Source organism: Sitodiplosis mosellana, unplaced genomic scaffold (assembly GCF_009176505.1).
Source record: "Sitodiplosis mosellana isolate CC-2019 unplaced genomic scaffold, AAFC_SMos_1.0 Smas_scaffold_6150, whole genome shotgun sequence".
NCBI lineage: Eukaryota > Metazoa > Arthropoda > Insecta > Diptera > Cecidomyiidae > Sitodiplosis > Sitodiplosis mosellana.
Genome location: NW_022601391.1, coordinates 4,622,464 through 4,642,779, shown reverse-complemented (window position 1 = coordinate 4,642,779; position 20,316 = coordinate 4,622,464). Strand labels below are relative to the sequence as shown.

General features: G+C 36.3%; 3 protein-coding genes across 33 annotated transcripts; 1 reads left to right on the top strand and 2 right to left on the bottom strand.

Annotated features, from left to right (window-relative positions):
- The first annotated feature begins 126 nt into the window (after positions 1–126).
- On the top strand, positions 127–3,462 carry LOC129574248 (nucleolar GTP-binding protein 2). Of its 2 annotated transcripts, none has more exons than XM_055456024.1 (2): positions 127–334; positions 428–3,462. In XM_055456024.1, the coding sequence occupies exon 2, from the start codon at positions 442–444 to the stop codon at positions 2,431–2,433; it is 1,992 nt and encodes a 663-aa protein (XP_055311999.1). In that variant the 5' UTR covers positions 127–334; positions 428–441; the 3' UTR covers positions 2,434–3,462. The 2 variants fall into 2 exon arrangements, with proteins under 2 accessions (XP_055311999.1, XP_055311998.1); XM_055456023.1 differs by having other exon boundaries at positions 425–3,462.
- On the bottom strand, positions 3,124–16,944 carry LOC129574244 (E3 ubiquitin-protein ligase Smurf1). 30 transcript variants are annotated; one of them, XM_055455998.1, is made up of 16 exons: positions 14,970–16,410; positions 14,685–14,898; positions 14,173–14,589; positions 13,617–13,839; positions 13,479–13,517; positions 12,478–12,720; positions 12,328–12,414; positions 7,865–7,977; positions 7,581–7,795; positions 7,129–7,511; positions 6,499–6,705; positions 5,541–6,392; positions 5,188–5,377; positions 4,914–5,113; positions 4,686–4,849; positions 3,124–4,596 (listed from the first exon to the last, which is right to left on the bottom strand). In XM_055455998.1, exons 4-16 carry the CDS (start codon positions 13,669–13,671, stop codon positions 4,312–4,314), a joined length of 3,033 nt encoding a protein of 1,010 aa, XP_055311973.1. In that variant the 5' UTR covers positions 13,672–13,839; positions 14,173–14,589; positions 14,685–14,898; positions 14,970–16,410; the 3' UTR covers positions 3,124–4,311. The 30 variants fall into 30 exon arrangements, with proteins under 30 accessions (XP_055311973.1, XP_055311969.1, XP_055311985.1 ...); XM_055455994.1 differs by having other exon boundaries at positions 14,200–14,589; XM_055456010.1 differs by having other exon boundaries at positions 14,316–14,589.
- Positions 16,945–17,092: 148 nt separating this feature from the next.
- LOC129574253 (probable very-long-chain enoyl-CoA reductase art-1) lies at positions 17,093–20,289 on the bottom strand. The gene is made up of 5 exons (XM_055456033.1): positions 20,132–20,289; positions 19,541–19,899; positions 19,223–19,439; positions 18,284–18,399; positions 17,093–18,154 (listed from the first exon to the last, which is right to left on the bottom strand). The coding sequence occupies exons 1-5, from the start codon at positions 20,135–20,137 to the stop codon at positions 17,950–17,952; spliced, it is 903 nt and encodes a 300-aa protein (XP_055312008.1). The 5' UTR covers positions 20,138–20,289; the 3' UTR covers positions 17,093–17,949.
- Positions 20,290–20,316: the final 27 nt, after the last annotated feature.

The window sequence follows — 20,316 nt, the reverse complement described above, 5'->3', positions numbered from 1 at the left end:
AGTACATTTTATAAATAAAAATTAGAATTTCACATGCATTGGTGCGATGTGTATTTTGTATTGATTCTCCCGTATTTTTGAACACTCACACGAAAATTCAACTGTCAAATCACCTAATGAAATGTCATTTTTCTCAACTGAAAGTCACGTGTGCACATAACCTCAATATAGTGGGACAACAATAAATAACAACGCTAACCGCATGGTGTACACACATTCTTTAATGTGCATAAGAGTTTTATCCATTTTCCATGGTTGTTGACATCTGAATTGATTAAATTCCAATTTTGATTCATAGTTTGAAGTAAATCATTTACTGTTTTTATTGGAAAAGGTATGTTTGGACGATTTTCTTTTATAACTTCTTATTGAATATTTCAAATACATTGATTTACTAAATTTGCCAAATATACTGAAATTATAGCAGAAAACGCGTGAAATATGCCAAAAGTCCGATCCACAGCTGGAGCGCCTCGTAAAGAGGGCTTCAATCGTAGTGGCCATTCGATGAATCCAGAGCGATTAACAAGCGGATTAAAAGGTGTTTCAAAGCCACGTACGAAAGGCACCATCAAACGATTGCAAATGTATAGAAACTTCAAGGCAAAGCGTGACCCAAGTGGAAAAATCATAACACCAGCACCATTCCAAGGGCGTTTATCATCTGGCACAATGGCTCGTGTTGAACCAACACCAAAATGGTTTAGTAATTCACGTGTCATATCTCAAAATGCCCTGCAAAAATTCCAAGAGGAAATGGGTAAAGCAATCAAAGACCCATATCAAGTGGTGATGAAACCATCACAATTACCGATCAGTTTGTTGAATGAAACCGCTAAATATCAACGCGTTCATTTGCTCGACACGGAGAGTTTTAACACCACATTTGGCCCGAAGAAGCAGAGAAAACGACCAAATATTAAGGTTCGTGATTTGGAGGACATGACCAAAAACGCACTAGATGCATCAGACAAATACGATGAGAATAAAGATGTTGATTTGGTAAAAGATGAAGCCGATTCGAAGGATGTTGTTCGTGATTGGGTATTTGGTGCTGGTCAAAGTAAACGGATTTGGAATGAATTGCACAAAGTTATTGATTCGTCTGATGTTATATTGCAAGTTCTTGACGCCAGAGATCCGATGGGAACTCGGTCGAAATACATTGAGGAGTTTTTGCGCAAGGAAAAACCTCACAAACATTTATTTTTCATACTCAACAAAGTCGATTTGATCCCAACATGGGTGACACAGCGTTGGGTGGCTATTTTAAGTGCTGAATATCCAACAATCGCTTTCCATGCGTCACTAACACATCCATTCGGTAAAGGATCCTTGATCAATTTGTTGCGTCAATTGGGCAAATTGCATATCGATAAAAAACAGATAAGTGTTGGTTTCATCGGCTATCCAAACACCGGAAAGTCGTCAATTATCAATGCACTTCGAAGCAAAAAGGTGTGTAATGTTGCTCCAATTGCTGGCGAAACAAAAGTATGGCAATACATTACATTGATGCGACGTATTTTCCTGATCGATTGTCCGGGTGTCGTCTATCCATCGGCCGAAACTGACACCGAAAAAGTACTGAAGGGTGTCGTTCGCGTTGAATTGGTCACTTGCCCAGAAGATTATGTGGAAACAGTTTTGAAGCGCGTTCGCGACGAATACCTCAGAAAGACCTATCACATCAATAAATGGGAATCGCACATTGATTTCTTGGAGCAGTTGGCAAAACGCAGCGGAAAATTGTTAAAAGGTGGTGATCCAGATGTACGAGCTGTTGCGAAAATGATGCTCAATGACTTTCAACGTGGTAAACTACCTTATTATGTTGCGCCCGAAGAATACGAAGTGCCAAAATCCAAAGAAAATGAATCGAATATAACACAATCGACACTCGCTGATGATCAATCGGATAAGATATCAGTAAGCGAATCCGTTAAGAAAGGTCGAGAGCTGCAACAAGTACAAGATTTCCGTAAGATTCGTGTCGGTTTGGAATTCGAAAAGGATGATATTCGTGCATTAGAAAAAATTGATCTCGAATTGCTCGAGAAACAACGCGAAGAACGAAGATTAGCTAGTAAACGAAAAGTTAAGGAAGATGATGAATCGTCCGGCATTAGTGATTTTTATTCAGAAGATGAATACGACGAAACTTTAAACAAAGTAGTTCGCAGAAAGGCACGAAAAATTCCAACAAAGCTAACTGTCAATCCAAAAAAGAGTCCAATAGTCAAAGCAAAAGCTAGCAGCGGTGAATTCAATGTTGAAAATATCAAACCACAAGACAAAAAGACACCCGAGAAAACAACCGCCAAAGAACGGCGCGCTGTGGAACGAGCACAAAAACGGAAGAAGATTGGTACCAATTTCTATGAAACATCAAACGTTAAAAATCGTAATCGAAATAAAAAGAAAGCCGACTAGTAAGCCCACATTGATTCTATTATGGCTTCAGAACAGTTTTTACACATCGAAATTAAAACACTGTATGTAAAAATGTTGTCAACAAACCAGTTTATTGTTAACACAAAAAATAAAACGTAAATATTTTTAAATAAATTTTTGCTTCAAAAAATCATTGTTTTCTGTGAATCATGAACTTACAAAAACGGCATATTTTCGTATGGATAAGGTAAAGATCAAAAATTATTATTTTAGAATTTCAAGGACGTATGTTTTGTATGTGTCTCATTCGTAATTTTTTTAAAAACTTAATAAATACCCCTATGTAAAAAAGGATATCTAAAAGAATGCAGAATAATTGGACTGTGACATGAAATCGATGCATTCGAATACTCCAAAAATACATAGAAAACAGAAGCAAAAAATATACACTAAAAATTGTAATATCGATTCTATTAACCTCAGAGAAATAGAAGAAGTATAAAAGATTTCATAAATTCATGATTAGTCCTTTGTCTATATATTGGATTTGAAAATAACGCACAGTCACTGATTCAACGTGTTCACCGAACAGTCCTTACGGAAGAAGCGTTGTCCACAGAACTGGTTCAGTCGATAATAATTGATCGATGATGCAATTGTAAAAAAATTCAATGTGGCCTCTTGTCTTTTGTACAACGAAACAGTACGCAATTAGAATGATATGCCATGTTTTTGCAAGAATGATTCGTTTTATTTAATTTTTTTCCAATTTTTTTTTATTAATCGTAATTGTTGTTTTTGATTTGTCAATTCTGATTTGTGTTCAGAGGTTTACGATGACTGATTTTGCGGTCCTATAGTTTAAACGAATTAGTCGACCGTTTGTGCAAAAGTATCCTCTTTTTCCATCAATAGTTTTTTTTTAACAATAATCTACAATTTCGTCGTTTTTATGGTTATAATATAACAATAGTGACCCTAAAAAATGTCTACTCATTATTTCTATAAATATACACAAAATCACTTGAAAAAAATCTAAATTTTACGTAGTAAAATCGTTCCTCACAATTCAATTGGTTCCAATTATGTTTCATGTTTATATTCTTCTATTGGTGACGGAGAAGAACGTAAGTTTTTTCAACTTCAAAGCAATAAACGGAAGTAGAGACTAATGCAATTAATATATTGTGATTTTTCAACAATCTAATGCCGTACATTACAAATACATCAAAATTCACATTGGTCTTTCATTGCATTTAACAATAGTAAACCGAATAGTGTGTTCATTGTTGTTTTTCGGATGGTTGCCCCGGTTTTTCACATTTGCGGAACTGATAAGAAATAATGCCTGTCTTCAACGAAATTGTAGCACTCAAGTTTTTGTATTATAACTTTGCTGCAAATAGTTATCTCTTATATGCGACGTGAAAAAGTGAAAAATTTCAAGAAAAAAAGTTCTTTGTGCGCAATCTGAGCTCAACTGATAGAACATAATTAGCTGCAACAAAAACATATAGAAGACTTGAAGTACTACAAATTTGCCGAATATACAAAGTCGCATTCTCTTATCAGTTCCGCGAAAACCGCGAAAATCCCAAACAACCCAAGGCATGTCAACATACTCTCTTTTAACGCTGACAGAATCAACAGAAAACATACTTGCGGTTTAGAAAATATAAATTGAAAAAACATATATTCTTTTACGTCTCACGAATAGATATATATATATGCTGCATGTCCATTTTGACAATCGGATGCACAATGCGGCAAATGGCTACATTGTCAGATTGTTTGTTAAAATCGGCAAACGTATTTCTAGGCAATTATTGAAACAGTTGATGGAACAATTGACAAAAAATATTACAAATATTTTCATTCATTCGTTCGATCGCATTTATTTGAAATTGCCGAATGGGCCTATTCGACAGCAAAACCGCATGTTTCTTCTACGGCTTGTGTTAATTTATCGTAAAGAAGTTGTTGAGTTTCATATGGTGGTAAATCGATGCGATTGAAACAAGTGTGCGCTTTTGGTAGATTTTGCGTTGGAACATCGGCTGTCAAGTGAATGGTGAATAGCCGCGGACCAACAGCACCCGTCGAACCTTGTAGTGCCCGGAATCCTTGCAATGGCACACGTGACGATCCAGTCACAAATTGAAGTACACGTGCACGCATCTCCGTCGTATACGACTCGACTGTCTGAAATTTTTAATATTTCGCATGAGTTTTCATTTCCAAAATTTCTTTCAAATTTTTCCAACTCCCGAAATGTTTGAAACGATACAAACCTGCCAAAACCATTGCACTTGTGGAGTTTCTGGGGTACAATGCTTTAGTCGTGTATTTGCCCTCCAATCCTGAACATCAATTGCAGAAATGCCGCCAATGATTAGTTCCAATTCACGTTCGTCAAACGGTCGCAGCAATTGCATCGGTATCAAGTCACAAAAACCTAAAATTCGACATTTTCTGCTAGACTATTTTTGATTATTAACCAAAAATACCATTTTACAGACCTTTTTGCAGCCATTGAAATTGTTGCTCTATCCCGCGCATAAATCGATAGTTTACGTATAATTTGACATATTCACGTTTGTTTTCTTCGGTTACAGCTATACTTGAGCCCCCTGCTTTTAATTCGTGTACAACTAATGCACCGAAGCTATTATTTTCAACACTAAATGTTGAATCAATGATTCCAGTTATTTTGTTTTCCCTGCAATAAGTTGATACATGAGATGAGTTATATATATTTTTCGGTTGTCTTTTTATAATGCATTTCATACGTACAACATCCATGTGAGACTTCGATGTAGTTCCGAATCAACACCTTCGATATCGCTCAATGTAATTGATTTATTGAGAATTTGTTTATAAAACGGTGTCGTGAAACCACCATCCAGACAGTGGCCATGGAAAACTGCTATACCTAGTATGCGACCCACAAAATGAAAATAGGTCAAATGATCCGGATTTATACCTAATGTAAAAATAAAGAATCGTTTTATTTATTTTACATATGAGTATTGGGAGTGTAAAAAGTGTTCCGACTTCCTTTATGAAGGTGGTTTCTGGCTTTTCCCAGAGAGCAGCTTCTTGAAAAGATGTGAACATTCAACCGTAAGTCAAATCAAAGAATCTACCTGAATCAGGATTAATTTGAAGTGTATAATTGTCTTCTCTACTGTATTGAAATAGGCCATATTGTGGATTGAGCATTTCGCGTGATAGAAGGTGCAGCCATTCTCTTGCAACACCACCATAATCCAGACCTTCTTCACCGCGAAATTTCACCATAAGACGCTTTCGCATATCTTTTGGACGCATTTTCATAATCAGTCTATAACTTTCTTCGAATATTTCAGCGCGTGATACTTCCAACCGGCAGTGGCCAGATTGTGGTTGCAATGTTTGTAATTCGGATCTTAGATTTCGTAATTTCACATCTAAATCTCGGCGATACTTTGGCAAAAGTTCGGAACTTTCCAGCAAACTCTGTGGTAGATCAGCAGGTACAGGTAATTGTGATGTATTTGTTGCTGAAATGCGAGACGAATCATTTGTTGTGCTATTACTGGTATTGTTGCTGTTGCTCGCACTGCTGCTGATGGTATTACTGCTGCTGCTGCATGTACGCGTTCCATTCGATGCACTGTGTGCGGCTGATTGTTGTTGCTGTTGTGCGCTTGCTGAACCATTGGATGATATACATGGACTATTCGCCGCACTCGCTTGATTTTGACGACGAATCATATTGATTATGTGACCATTCAGACGTGGATCCGTAAACTGTGTCGTACGATTATTGTGGTCCACATAATACACTCGACCGGTATTCGTTTTTCGTTGCTCCCATCCGGCTGGCAGAGGTCCCAATGATTCTAAAGCTATATTTTGTGAGTCAAAATCACGAGGTATACGAGGATCATGCCACGTTGAAACACCAGATGGTATGTGATAAAAATACACTTGTCCTTGCTGTGTTGTTCGCATTTCTATAGTTTAAAATAATAAGATTACGATAGTTGAAATTTGTAATTTTAAATTACTAATAAAATACTAATTTACTGAAATAAAATTGAATATGAATATTAGAATTACCGTATCCATGCGGCAGATTCAATGAAGGACGAGCGAATTGAGCACCGCTTCGAACTAAACTAACAGCCGCCGCATTCGATGTTGATTGTCTTGAGGATCGACGATTTGACGAATCTTCTGAATTACGTGAGGATCTTCGCGGCCTCTGATGTACATCAATAGCTCTTGGAGTGTCTGTTGATTCGGCAACCGATCTCGATGGAGACACTGTGAAATTAAATATTCATTGTGTTTTTTTTAATTGCGAATATGGGACTACTGGATGGGACTACCGGTGCGGTGTGTTCTAAGTCAATTTGTTTTAATTTTTGGTTTTGTTAATGTGTATGCCGTTAGAACTCTCTCGACTGAAGTAACAAATTGATTAATTCAATTTTCAAAAACATGGGTAAATTGATAATTTTCATTCTTTTGTTTTGTATTACTATGTAAACGGAATGCATCGAAAATAAATGTATGGTCGAATACAGACACCAACACTACTGTAGGAAGGTCATTTCACATTTTATTGATTTGATGATACTACGGACAGACTACTATTTAATTTTGGAAAGTCGTGAAGCTAATACCTAATAATATTGAAGACAGAATCAAACATTAAATATTCCCAAGCTAGAACCTCTAACTAACCTGTCGAATTCTCCGACGAAATGGTTTTGATATTGCCATTAGCGGCATTTAGGCTGGTTTGCTGCCAATTTGTCTGCGTTTGTTGTGTTCCGTTTGTGTTACCGGTGCTGGTGCCAATATTCTGATTACCGAGTGTTGTTTGATTTGGTCGAGATTGCTGTTGAGATGTCTTTTGCTGACTATTATTACTATCCAAGGCTACTGCACTCATATCACCGACTAAATTTCCTATCTGTTGTCCATGCTGTGAACGTTTTGTGGATTCATTTGGCGGTACTTGTGTGTGTTGACTCACTTGACTTCCACTCGATGTACTCGTTTCGGCCATTGTATGTGTTGGTGTTATCGAATCAGCCGATAATTGTCGCACACAGTGTGGATTTCTATTTCAAGGAGACAAAATAGGATTTCACTAGGAAATCATATCGAAAGATTTAGAGTAAAATAATTACCCATTTGATGCTTCGTTTGAGCGGTTTTGATTATGATTTTCGTTCCCTAAATTAACTAAAATTTCTGACGAATGCCTCCTGCTAATTAGCTGACTTTCATCGACAGGTAAATTTGAGCCTTTGGCTAAATTGAAATTTTGCGTTACAGGACTTGTGCAGGTGGGTGTTGTTGAAGAGGCTTCATTCTCACTGAGTCGCTCTCGTTGTGCAGATAACTGACGACAAAAAGAGCACAAATTTCATATTGCCATCGATTAGTTCAAAAGTTATCATTTAGTTCTCACCGGCTGCTCGTTTGATGCTTGTGTTGGTGAGACAGACTCGCGTTCGTCTGCTGGCCCCAAAATATCACCACCTGGTCCAACAATTGCTAACGGATTACCACTACCACTCGGTCCTATAATAAGTAAATGTTTATGATTGAGGTAATTTTTTGGATGATGGATATACAAAATGAATTACATACGTAATCCAAACTTTCATAATGAACACTCATAAATATATGTTATTTTATTATTTTGGATGGAAAATATCTCGAGTTGAACGCATCATCCTACCACGCCGAAATCGATTCCTTTCCACATTTTTTTGAATGATTTTTTATGAAAATTATGATTTTAGAAGAAAAAAGCAATTTTCATCATTATAATTAATATGAGTATCAAGTTACAGTCATGGACTAAATTGAGCGTACGACTGCCAGAAAAATGTATCGCGGACTATTTCATGAACCTAATTTATTTTTTTCAATCAATTCTTTGCACTGTTTGTTGCGTAATTATGTGAACTAATAGTAACCGAGAGAATTTTGAATTGTTTGTTTGGATTTTGTGATTTTTATTGAAAAATGTAGATGAATGTCATTTTTGTGCTGGACAAAATTGAGCGTACGGTCCGACGTTTAATATTTGTTTAAATAGAGAAAATTCATGGAAATTGAAAAAAGTACATTTTTCAATAAAAACCACAAAATCCAAAAAAAAAAATCAAAATTCTCTCGGTTACTATTATTGGGTCTGGGAATTAATCGTGTCGATTTTTCAAAAGATGGCGTAACTTTGCATGGTTGTATCGGGCAATACTTTTTTCTTTTTCACATGAGTGGTCTAGTGTCAAACTACAAAAATCATCATCTATCATTTCATCGAAGTTTGGATAAACATTTTTTTTTGCGCCTTAAATATGTCAAATTTTGTACCGAAAAAGCAACATTTCCCGCAAGCATTAATTTTTTGCTTTCATTTGAAGAAAACTGCGGCTGAAGCGCATCGAATGTTGGTGGAAGCCTATGGTGAGCATGCTCTATCGGAACGTACATGTGAACGGTGGTTTTCACGGTTCAAAAGTGGTGATTTTAGCACGGAAGACAAGGAACGTCCCGGCCAGCCAAAAAAGTTTGAAGATGCGGAATTGGAGGCATTGCTCGATGAAGATTCGAGTCAAACTCAAGATGAGCTTGCCAGAGCATTGAATGTTGACCGAAGCACTGTTGGATATCGTTTAAGGGCCCTTGGTTTCATTCGCAAGTTGTCAAATTGGGTACCACATGAATTGACGCCAGCGCAAGCTGAAAGGCGTTTAGTGACATGCGAAATGCTGCTCGCAAGGCACAAAAAAAGAGGTTTTCTGTATCGAATTGTCACTGGTGACGAAAAATGGATTCATTACGATAACCCCAAGCGCAAAGCATCGTATGTTAAGCCCGGCCAACCAGCAACATCACAGCCAAAACAAGAAATTCACGGCGACAAGGTAATGCTGTCTATTTGGTGGGATGAGGAGGGAGTGGTGTATTATGAGCTGCTGAGAAGTGGTCAAACCATCGATGGGCCTTTCTACCGACAACAATTGATACGTTTGAAACAAGCAATCAAAGAAAAACGCACGAAATGGGAGACCAGAAAAGAGACATTGATTTTCCTACATGACAATGCTCGGCCACACATTGAGAAATCGGTCAAAAACTACTTGGAAAATAGCGGATGGGAAGTTTTGGCTCACGCCCCGTATAGCCCAGACCTGGCTCCTTCCGACTACCATTTGTTTCGATCGATGCAAAACCATATGGACGGAGAGCGGTTCTCTTCAGTTGAAGAAATCCAAAATTGGCTCGATGCATTTATAGCCTCAAAAGATGAGGAATTTTTTAAGGCAGGCATCCGTCAATTGCTCACATTGTGGCAGAAGGTCATCGCTTCCGATGGACAATATTTTGATTGAAATGTAATTTCATTTTGGTATTCAAATAAATGTTTGAAAATTTAAAAAAATCGACAAAACTAATTCCCAGACCCAATAGTTCACATAATTACGCCACAAACAGTGCAAAGAATTGATTGAAAAAAATAAATTAGGTTCATGAAATAGTCCGCGATACATTTTTCTGGCAGTCGTACGCTCAATTTAGTCCATGACTGTATGTAACGTGATGAAGGGTTAATATAGTTCGAGCCATGATCATCGATCACTTCAGTTGTTGGAAAAGCCTCATAAGATAAATTGTTGTGTATAAAAAACATTTTTTTCTAGTATAGTTTTCGCATTGATCCGCATCGATCCTATACTATAAGAGTTTAGTCCAAACTGATGCGTAGCTAAGTGTAGCTCAGTGACGCCAGCCCCGGTTCCAAAATTTAAATCCGAGAACGGTTTCGTGTTCTACGCAATTTCTGCTGATTACTGCTCGCTCCGCAGAATTTCTGCTGTAACCGGTGACGAGCAGTAATTGCCCGAAGTTTCGGAAAAATCGATTTTTCGCATATTTAAAGGTTTTGCTCCAAAAATTAATTCCAAACTAAATTTTAAACATTTTCATGATCTAAGGGCTGATAATGAAAGATCTAGAGGCCCTCTAATTTTTGCCCGCTCCCCACAATTCCTGCTCCAACCGGTGACGAGCAGTAATTGTTCAAAGTTTCGAAAAATCCATGAAAATCGATTTTTTGCATATTCGAAGGTTTCACGCCAACAGTCAATTCGAAATGAAGTTTTCAATATTTTGATGACCTGGTGGCTGATATTGAAAGGTCTAGATGCCCACTAATTTCTGCTTGCTTCTTAGAGTTCCTGCTTCAACCAGTGACGAGCAAGAATTCGACGAAAATTGGAAAAAAAATGTATGAAAATCGATATCACAGTGCAACAAAGTTTAGGTAGGTCCATATCACCAGCACCGCCAGTGCTGTTAAACCATAATAGGTTATAATAAGTGCTCGAATAGTGCTGGCAGATACCACTTCCAGATTGCAGAAATCTTGTCTAGTGGCTGGGCACTGATCGTCAATATTTTTGAAAAAGTAGATTTTCGGTACATTCCCATGGCAAGTACATGAAATCGAATTTTTTTCGTATCAATGTAGCTCTATGACTCCTGTTCGGAAAAGTGAAGTGTTTTACAATTGAGTCATGAAGTGAGTAATCGAAATGAGTCATAATCGAAGTCATTCATTGTCCAAAGTAAGTCAAACTTCATGTGACCGGCTGGCTCTTCATGAGTCATAAGAAACGAATTAGATTCTTACTCCATTTTAGAGGCAATGAGTCAGTCGAGTCAAAGAATCAGAATTGATATGAATATGACTCATTGAATGCGTGAGTATACCGAAAATCATGAAAAATCTACGTATAGTATTGGTGCGCAAAACAGAAAGTCATGACTTTCCGATTATGACTCATTCAATTATGAGTTATATTGTGACTCACTTCATGACTCAATTGTAAAACAGTGATTCACTTTTCCGAACAGGAGTCATAGAGCTACATTGATACGAAAAAAATTCGATTTCATGTACTTGCCATGGGAATGTACCGAAAATCTACTTTTTCAAAAATATTGACGATCAGTGCTCAGCCACTAGACAAGATTTCTGCAATCTGGAAGTGGTATCTGCCAGCACTATTTGAGCACTTATTATAACATATTATGGTTTAACAGCACTGGCGGTGCTGGTGACATGGACCTACCTAAACTTTGTTGCACTGTGATATCGATTTTCATAAATTTTTTTTCCAATTTTCGTCGAATTCTTGCTCGTCACTGGTTGAAGCAGGAACTCTGAGAAGCAAGCAGAAATTAGTGGGCATCTAGACCTTTCAATATCAGCCACCAGGTCATCAAAATATTGAAAACTTCATTTCGAATTGACTGTTGGCGTGAAACCTTCGAATATGCAAAAAATCGATTTTCATGGATTTTTCGAAACTTTGAACAATTACTGCTCGTCACCAGTTAGAGCAGGAATTGTGGGGACCAGGCAGAAATTAGAGGGCCTCTAGATCTTTCATTATCAGCCCTTAGATCATGAAAATGTTTAAAATTTAGTTTGGAATTAATTTTTGGGGCAAAACCTTCAAATATGCGAAAAGTCGATTTTCATGGATTTTTTCGAAACTTTGGACAATTACTGCTCGTCACCGGTTGGAGCAGGAATTGTGGGGACCGGGCAGAAATTAGAGGGCCTCTAGATCTTTTATTATCAGCCCTTAGATCATGAAAATGTTTAAAATTTAGTTTGGAATTAATTTTTGGAGCAAAACCTTTAAATATGCGAAAAATCGATTTTTCCGAAACTTCGGGCAATTACTGCTCGTCAGAAATTCTGCGGAGCGAGCAGTAATCAGCAGAAATTGCGTAGAACACGAAACTGTTCTCGGATTTAAATTTTGGAACCGGGGGGGGGGGGGCTGGCGTCACGGAGCTGCTAAGTGTTATGTCATTTAAGAACGATCATTATTGAAAATCACTTACCATCACGAGACATTAAGGAAACAATAATCTGTCCTTTCACTGGATCAATGTCATCTGCAGATGATTTATTTAGGTCCAGATGTTGGTCTAAAAAGAAAACATAAATCAATTTCGTTTCAAACACTTGCAATTAAAAAAGCCAATACTTACATCCGGTGTCTTTTAATCGTTGAATGGTAGCGGCGCTAATTCGGACACATCCCAAAAATCCTCCGCCTTGCTTTTTGTGAATTTTGCGATGATTCCATACCGAAATTGTGATACTATCGCCTCGACCCAAAAACAAATCATAATGAGTATTCCATTTAGGATATAGTGTTGCTTTCGATGGTTCGGTGGTGTACACTTGACCAGTGCCATCCACAGAAACTTTCACGAACGGATCAGGAAAACCTGCAATTGATAAATGGAACGAAATAGACATTGGAAATGAAGCCTGTGTGGTTGCTCCTTCTTTGCAATTCATTTTTATTTGATGTTGAGCAATAAAATGTCAATTGCATATAAATTTGATGTGCACAGTCAACCAAACTTTGAAACGAACAATCGTAACAAATTCTTTACGAATTCTTTTAATGCTACCTTTCTCTCTAGCTAATACAACCGATCTCTCTCTCTCTCTCTCTCTCTCTCTCTCTCTCTCTCTCTCTCTCTCCCCCTCCCATCATTTTTCAACGTTCACTTAAAGTACATAAGAAATATCGAATAGCGTAATATTAATTAGGTAATCAAACAACAATGAAAGCAAAATGTGTTTTCGAACTATCTTTTGTAATGGCTATTTATTATTCGTTTCAAAATGGTATGAATCGAGTCGGAAAAAGATGGAAAGAGCCAGAAATCGTAAGTGAGCATGTTGCCGCATGGGTGATCATACAATTTATTTTCTGCATTTCGTTTTTACTTAACTTATTGTTATTGAATAATTTAAATTAAACACAAGCATTCATCTTCATCATATACTGTGAAACCACCCGGTTCCACTTTTTTCATTACCGTTACATGAATTGTACATTACATTGTGTTTCTTTATGGTTGAAATCAATTATGTACTCTTCTTTTTCGATAAAAAAAATTCTGGACTTAATTCCAAGTGGTTCATAAAAACAATGAAAATGTGGATAAATTATAGAAGCAATGGTTACACTTACGGAATAGATCTCGACGGACAAGATTTCGCGCACATAGAACTGTGATTTGGTTTTGCATAGGATATAAAAGGGGAAAACATGGCGTTGTTAGAAATGGTCATTATAATAAATTTGGCTATGCATAATTGAAACACTAACTTGTAATTCGAATTTTCTGAGTACCATTTCGTCGTGAATACTCCAATTTGTTCATTGTATCTTACGTAAATATTGATAAAATTTTGGCACAAGCACATTTAATAAGACGAAAAAATGAGAGTAACAAATACGAAATTAGCAGAAATTGGCTTGATTATCGATATCTATTCCAGTCTTTGCGGCATATACCATCATTTCAAAACGCCGGTGTCATCCTTTAAACCTGCAATGGAATATACGTTTTATTAGTATAGTTGATCTAATTGGATAAATTTAGCGAATGAAAAGTTCATTGAACAAAAGAAAAATCAGTTCATATCGATCAGTGAATTCATTAAAATAAACGTTCAAACTAAATGTTTTTTGGACTTATTCAAACATTTCCCTAATTTGGTCCAAGAAATTTTTCATGTTTTATGACATAGTTGTTAATTGTAAACATTCGTTGCGTTGGCCGCTGTCGTCGTTGATTTATTGTTCTGTGTTGAATTTCGACGTTATTTTACTATCTTTCGTTTTGCTGGTATGACCTTTTGTCTTATTCTCACGAACTTACTCATTCAACATGTAATACATCTTTTACCATGAACAATTGTGAACTCAATCGGATACAATTGATGTTGAACAATATTTTGTTCACAAGGGCAAGTTCTGCATGAAGATGATAATAACAACCAAATTTTTGTTGTTGTCACATACACAGTTAACCATGACAAGCCAACGTATATATCTAACGCAAGACGGCAATCGGCCAGCGTATAAACAAGTTCACCACAATAACATCACCAGATCGGTCAACAAAATATCCATTTGGAAAATATTCGTGCAAATTCGTAGACTATCGAATTATAAGAGTGAAAACTTCTGCGTTCCTCCTCGCTCGTTCAGCATCTTTCTCACTTGTGCATTAGCAAATATTCGTACAGTGGTAACAAGAAGAAACCAATACAAATCGAAAAGAGCGGCTCAAGACCTTCGGGAGGAGCAAGAGATATAGAGGTTGAACGCTTGATGATGAACTGAAACAAACAAACAAAAAGATCGCACGATCGAAAGGGAAATACGTACTTGTACTCAAACCGTGATTGTCTATATTTTTGGGGCTATGTGCATCGAAACCTTCTGTTTTTTGTCATACTTCAATATAATTTATACGATGCATTGTAACTACACTTTTTCTGCGTTCTTTTGCACACCAGTCATTGTATTCGTAAAGACAGTCGATTGTTTCGCTACCGTAATTAGACTAATGGGGAGGAACAATGAGATTGTGAGTTTTTTTCTGTAAATTAGAGTAGTTCAATTTAACATCACATCCCGAAAACTCATCACATATACACAAGTGACACTAACATGTTGATATTATGTATCAAAGACTGTGAAGCTATTTACACTGTCGATTGAAGTGGCAATTGTTTTTGATAACCAAAGAACATCATTTGGACGAATGAAACATTATATATGATTGGTGCATTCCCAATTCTCAAAGCTCATCACACTATTTTGGTGTTATATTCATTTTGTTTTTGTTACGATAAATATGATCAATCACTATTCCTCCTTGGAATTCAATCGGATACAATTAGAATGCAAAATGTTTAAAATCAAATCACTTTGAAATTAAATACCCACTTCACAGTTGAGAATGAATTGGTGAATTGGCCAACATGAAAAATCCAAATGAATTTAATGTGTGCATTTATAACTATGGATATATTTTCGGTATGATTGAACAGATTTTGAAGTTTTTTTTCAAGTGTTTGTAATGATGGATGAAACCATGGTGATTTTTTATGGATTTACATTTGCTACAATCATAAGAACTAGAAAGAAGCAAGGACTAACACACACTTCAAATTAATCTATCTTATTTGGTGTGATGAAATAGTTGAATGATTTTCGCCACAATACTGTCAAACTCAAGTGGGACACTATGGAAAGCACAACGAGGACCAAACTGGGACCCTATTCTCACTTCAGCAACAACTAGTGATCATTTGGTCGAATGATATTTCATTCAATGGCAGGATTAGTTGTTGTCCCATTAAACTCAAATCATATGCACTTGCACTTGCACTTATGTAAACGGAAAGTGCGTTACAGAAAAGCACCTATTCAATTTGGCTCACTATTTTCCTATAATCCGTAATAATATGGACGTATTTTTGCTTTTATTCGTAATAGATACACGAGATCCATGCTGTTCAAAAGTAAATTTTTGCGATGTTCAAATTGTTTTACAACTTTAAGTAGTTATCCAATCTTCCAAATCACTTTTGTTTGTTTCGTTGTTTCCCTTGCGCCAGAGTGTGAAAGAGGTGGAATAGAGTTGAACAAAAAAAAAACTGAATGAAGTAATATAGAAGAAATTGTTCGTTCGCTGGTTGGTTGGTTAGCCAGCTATATCGTCGTCGATGATATTGAAACTTAGTGGTTTTCTGGTTGCTTGTATTTTTTTCCTCATATATTGTTATTAAGCGGCGGATGGAAATTAAGAGTATAAAAAAATTATAAACATCAATGGACCCAAACCTTCAATGTAAGAGTCCAAAAATCACAAAGCTCAAAAACGAAAAATTAAAATGAAACTCACTCAAAGACAACAACACATACGGTTGCAATGAAACGAATTGGTTTTTTTACGTTTTATACGCTCTTTCGTATATTTTATATTTTGTTTTTGGTATTTTCGTTCTGTTTTGTGTTTCGATTTTGTGTGTGTCTACACAATTTTAATTGATATTACTTTGAATGCAAGAGTCACTTACATTCTTTCTCTTCGACGGCTATTTGAAACACACCACACACAATCAAGTTATGTTGCGTTTGTCATTGTGCGGTGGTCTGTCAGTGTGTATATGGTTGTGTACGTGTGTGTCTGTGGCACGCCTGTATTAGGCGATACATTGCATGTGTGATACTGCCATTGCTTGTTATATACCAAAACGGGCTTAATTTAAATTGCTCATTCTTCTCTACTTTGTCACAATACAACACGCACACACAGAGACACACTCGCACACATGTCTCCCGCCGACCGATATAACTTGAAGTTGATTGTAAATGATGATGAGCTGCGACAATGGCGACATTCAGATAACTTAAGTTTCATGAGAATGCATTTTGACTCTTATGATCGCGAATGTTAACTGATCAACAGACGATAAAAACTCGATTCAATTATTACTATTCGTTATTTTTGTCCAAATTTGCTGGAAAAACGATTATGCAATCAAATCAAATTATATGCATGCAATAGATTGCAATTGTCAAAATTACAGTTGAATCGCTTAGAATAAAAGTAACCTTCGACGAATTGCCGGGCACTTTATTTACCGTCTAGAAACGTTAAGGGCATTCTCAAAAGCTACAATTTTGGAGACCAGCTAATTCTAAGCGGTCACTTTTATTCTAAATGGTCCAATCATCAAACAGCTATATTTCAAGCTATGTTTCATGAATTAAACAACTTTTCATTTTTTTAATTTCATTCCATTTCATTGCATTTTATTTATAACATTGTATGTTAATGATAAGGAATGGATGAATTTTAGTCAACAATTTTCTCTTGCACCAATTAAAATTACACCATGAGCTGTGACATTTGATTCCATCTTCCCAGAAATATATTTTAACTCCGATTGATAGATGTAACAGGAGAACAAATTGGCTGAATGTCCACCTGAGATATTTGTTAATTGCCGGTTGTTTTGGATATTTGGAGTTCTGTGCCTTATAATTCAACCAAATTTTTGTGACACATTTTCGCATGATAAACGTCGAAAATTTATTGAATTGTAAGTCATTTCCTAAATAGACAAGTTTTTGACAAAAAAAATCCCAGTCAATTATGTTCTGTGGATTTAACGCTAAAAAGATTTCGGTGAATCGAAGCAAAATTATAAGAATTATATGATTAAATGAATATTTCGTGCCCATTTCGTAATGAGTTTTTGATCAAATCGTTTGTTTCTTGTTTGAATCGCCAAACCATCCCATATTTTACGCTGTAATTTAAATCAATTGCACAGTTTTTAGATACAAAAAAGAACAATGCAATCTACAATTTCATTTGGATTTTGTTCAAAATCCTGGTGATTTTTTCTGACACATTTTTTGTTAAGTAAATTTATGGAAAGCTTTAAAGATTATTAATTGAGTTGTTTCTAATCAGCAGGATTTATTATATAGATGGAGATATTCTAAAATATTAATTCTCATCCAGCTGTGATGGGCACAAAATTAAATAAAAAATAAATTAAAATGTCCCAAATGCAGCTAGACTAAATTGCATCATTTCGCATATATCTCTCTATATTTGAATCTCTGCTATTTAAAGAACGAAAGGAACGATTGCCTTCCGTGATTTGGGGTAGTTTTTGAATTCATTCTTATAGTTTCGATGTTTGCCGAGTGCCCACACGGCCATTTGGTAGAAACCAGCAAATGTAAAGATGAATGCGGGAATGCAATTGGTTAAAATCGAGAAGCAAAGCCAGGAACCAACTTCGTATGTGTAGTTAGGGCAGGACACATAACTAAAACGGTAGAAAAATACAGAATTTTTATATAGTTCTTAAAAGTGGATCGTCTACATGTGGTAAATGTTAATTAGTGAACTCCGTAATTGGTACACATTTACACCAATTTTATGAGAAATTACTCACTTGAACAACTGTGTCAATGGATTCCAGTCTGGAATTGGAATCTTACGCACTCTTGTTCCTGGTGGCCGTAAGTTACGAAGAGCAATGTGTGTTGACAAATTTCCTAATTCACAAAGCTATAATCAAAAGTGAAAAAAAAACAAAATTCTCATGAGACAAATACACAATAAAGAGTACAAATCAGACTAACCAGTAAAGGTCCCTCGTTTACACTCTTATTTTTTCAAAATTCCGATGGGGTTAGTTAGTTGGGCTCAAATAATGACGAATGACAATTTGGGGGTAGTTTTAGGGTGGTCGAAAGTTCGGAACCCCCTATTTTCTGGACACCATTGCTTCTAAGCGGATGGGAATTTGTGAAAAGTGTCTCGGCAATGTTGTAGATCTAGCTGAAATTAAAAACTTTGTCGAACAAATCATCCCCAAAAAACCACCCTTCAGGTCTAAAATTCACCCCGAAAATCTGAGTTTTTTGAGCCACCCTACAGCCTAAGGGGGTGGTTTTTGGAGATAAAGTGTTCGGCAATATTGTTCATTTTGATAAGATCAAACCTGAAGGCTGGTTTTTTGGGATGATTTGTTCGGCAAAGTTTTTAATTTCGACTAGATCTACAACATTGTCGAAGACAATTTTCACAAATTCCCATCCGCTTAGAAGCTATGGCGTCCAGGAAATAGGGGGTTCCGAAATTTCGACCCCATAAAACTACCCCCAAAGAATTTCGGGAATTAATAATTGTTGTCATTCGCCATCATTTGACCCTAACTAACTAACACAATCGGAATTTTGAGAAAATAAGAGTGTAAACGAGGGACCTTTACTGATAAGGCAGCATAACGGTATGCTTGTCTGTTGGGCAGATAGCATAGAATATACTGCATGCTAAGGTGTGCTTTTGTGAATGTTTGGAAATGTGTAACATTTGTGCAAAGTATTACCGCAAATCCTGCCAATCCGATGTATGTTTGGAATGATGATGGTGGAGTGTACAACGGGTGACAAACATGATAAGCGACATATGCAGTGAATCCCCAGTAATATGCACAGTTTTTGAAAAGATTCATCAGTGGCATGGTGGCATGTGAAAAACGGTGCACAAACATTGTTTCATACAGTCTCTTCAAATAGTGAACTGTATAGCATACGGCAGCAATACTAATTATTATAATAAATTGAACAAAAATATCCAGTCATTGTTTTTTTTTTTGAAATATAAATGTATAAATTAAAAATTAAAATAGACCGAATTAACATACTGTTGTGTAGTAGAATATGATGCTCCTGCAACGTTTCCAAAGAAAATCCATGGTCTTTGGTAAACCCACAAATAAACTGCCAATGGTCCTGCATATTCGCACAGAAATACGGTGCTCCAACCGATTTGTGGTCCTAAATCTTTAACGTAGAGTTTGCTGCCCGACATCAAATTGAGACTTTGTAATGTGTCACTATCTTTCAAGGTTTTACCACGCGCTTCCAGTCGAATCGATTGTCGTTCAACATATAAATGAGATGCTAATTTATGCACCTGCACCTTGACATCAACCACCGTAGCAGTTTCTGGTAAATTTACTTTACCGGCTGATTTGGAATTATGTGCATATAAAATTTCAATCTACCAACAAAATAGAACATTGATTGAGAAAATTGATAAAGAACAACGAAATTTCTTGTAAAAATGCGGTAAATTGTCCCCTATTTCAAATTTCTTCCAATATCAACATTGATTGTGTAAAACATTTGATGTAAAAATAACAGGTTTTTCTTTTCAAAACGTATAACATGTAATGAACCCAAACTATTGGACAAATCACCATATATATATTTCGAGCGTGACGATTTCTTACCTCCATAATGACAGTAGACCTGAGTACGACTGCTTTTACTCGGATCAAATAACTTTAATCACTGGTCAGCTCTTTACTTTCTCTTCATTTGTTACATTTGTGCACAACCACACATACCGTCACAATCACATTCCCAATCGGGTTTCATGTTGTATGTGTGTATGCCGCCAGTTTTGGTCTAATTC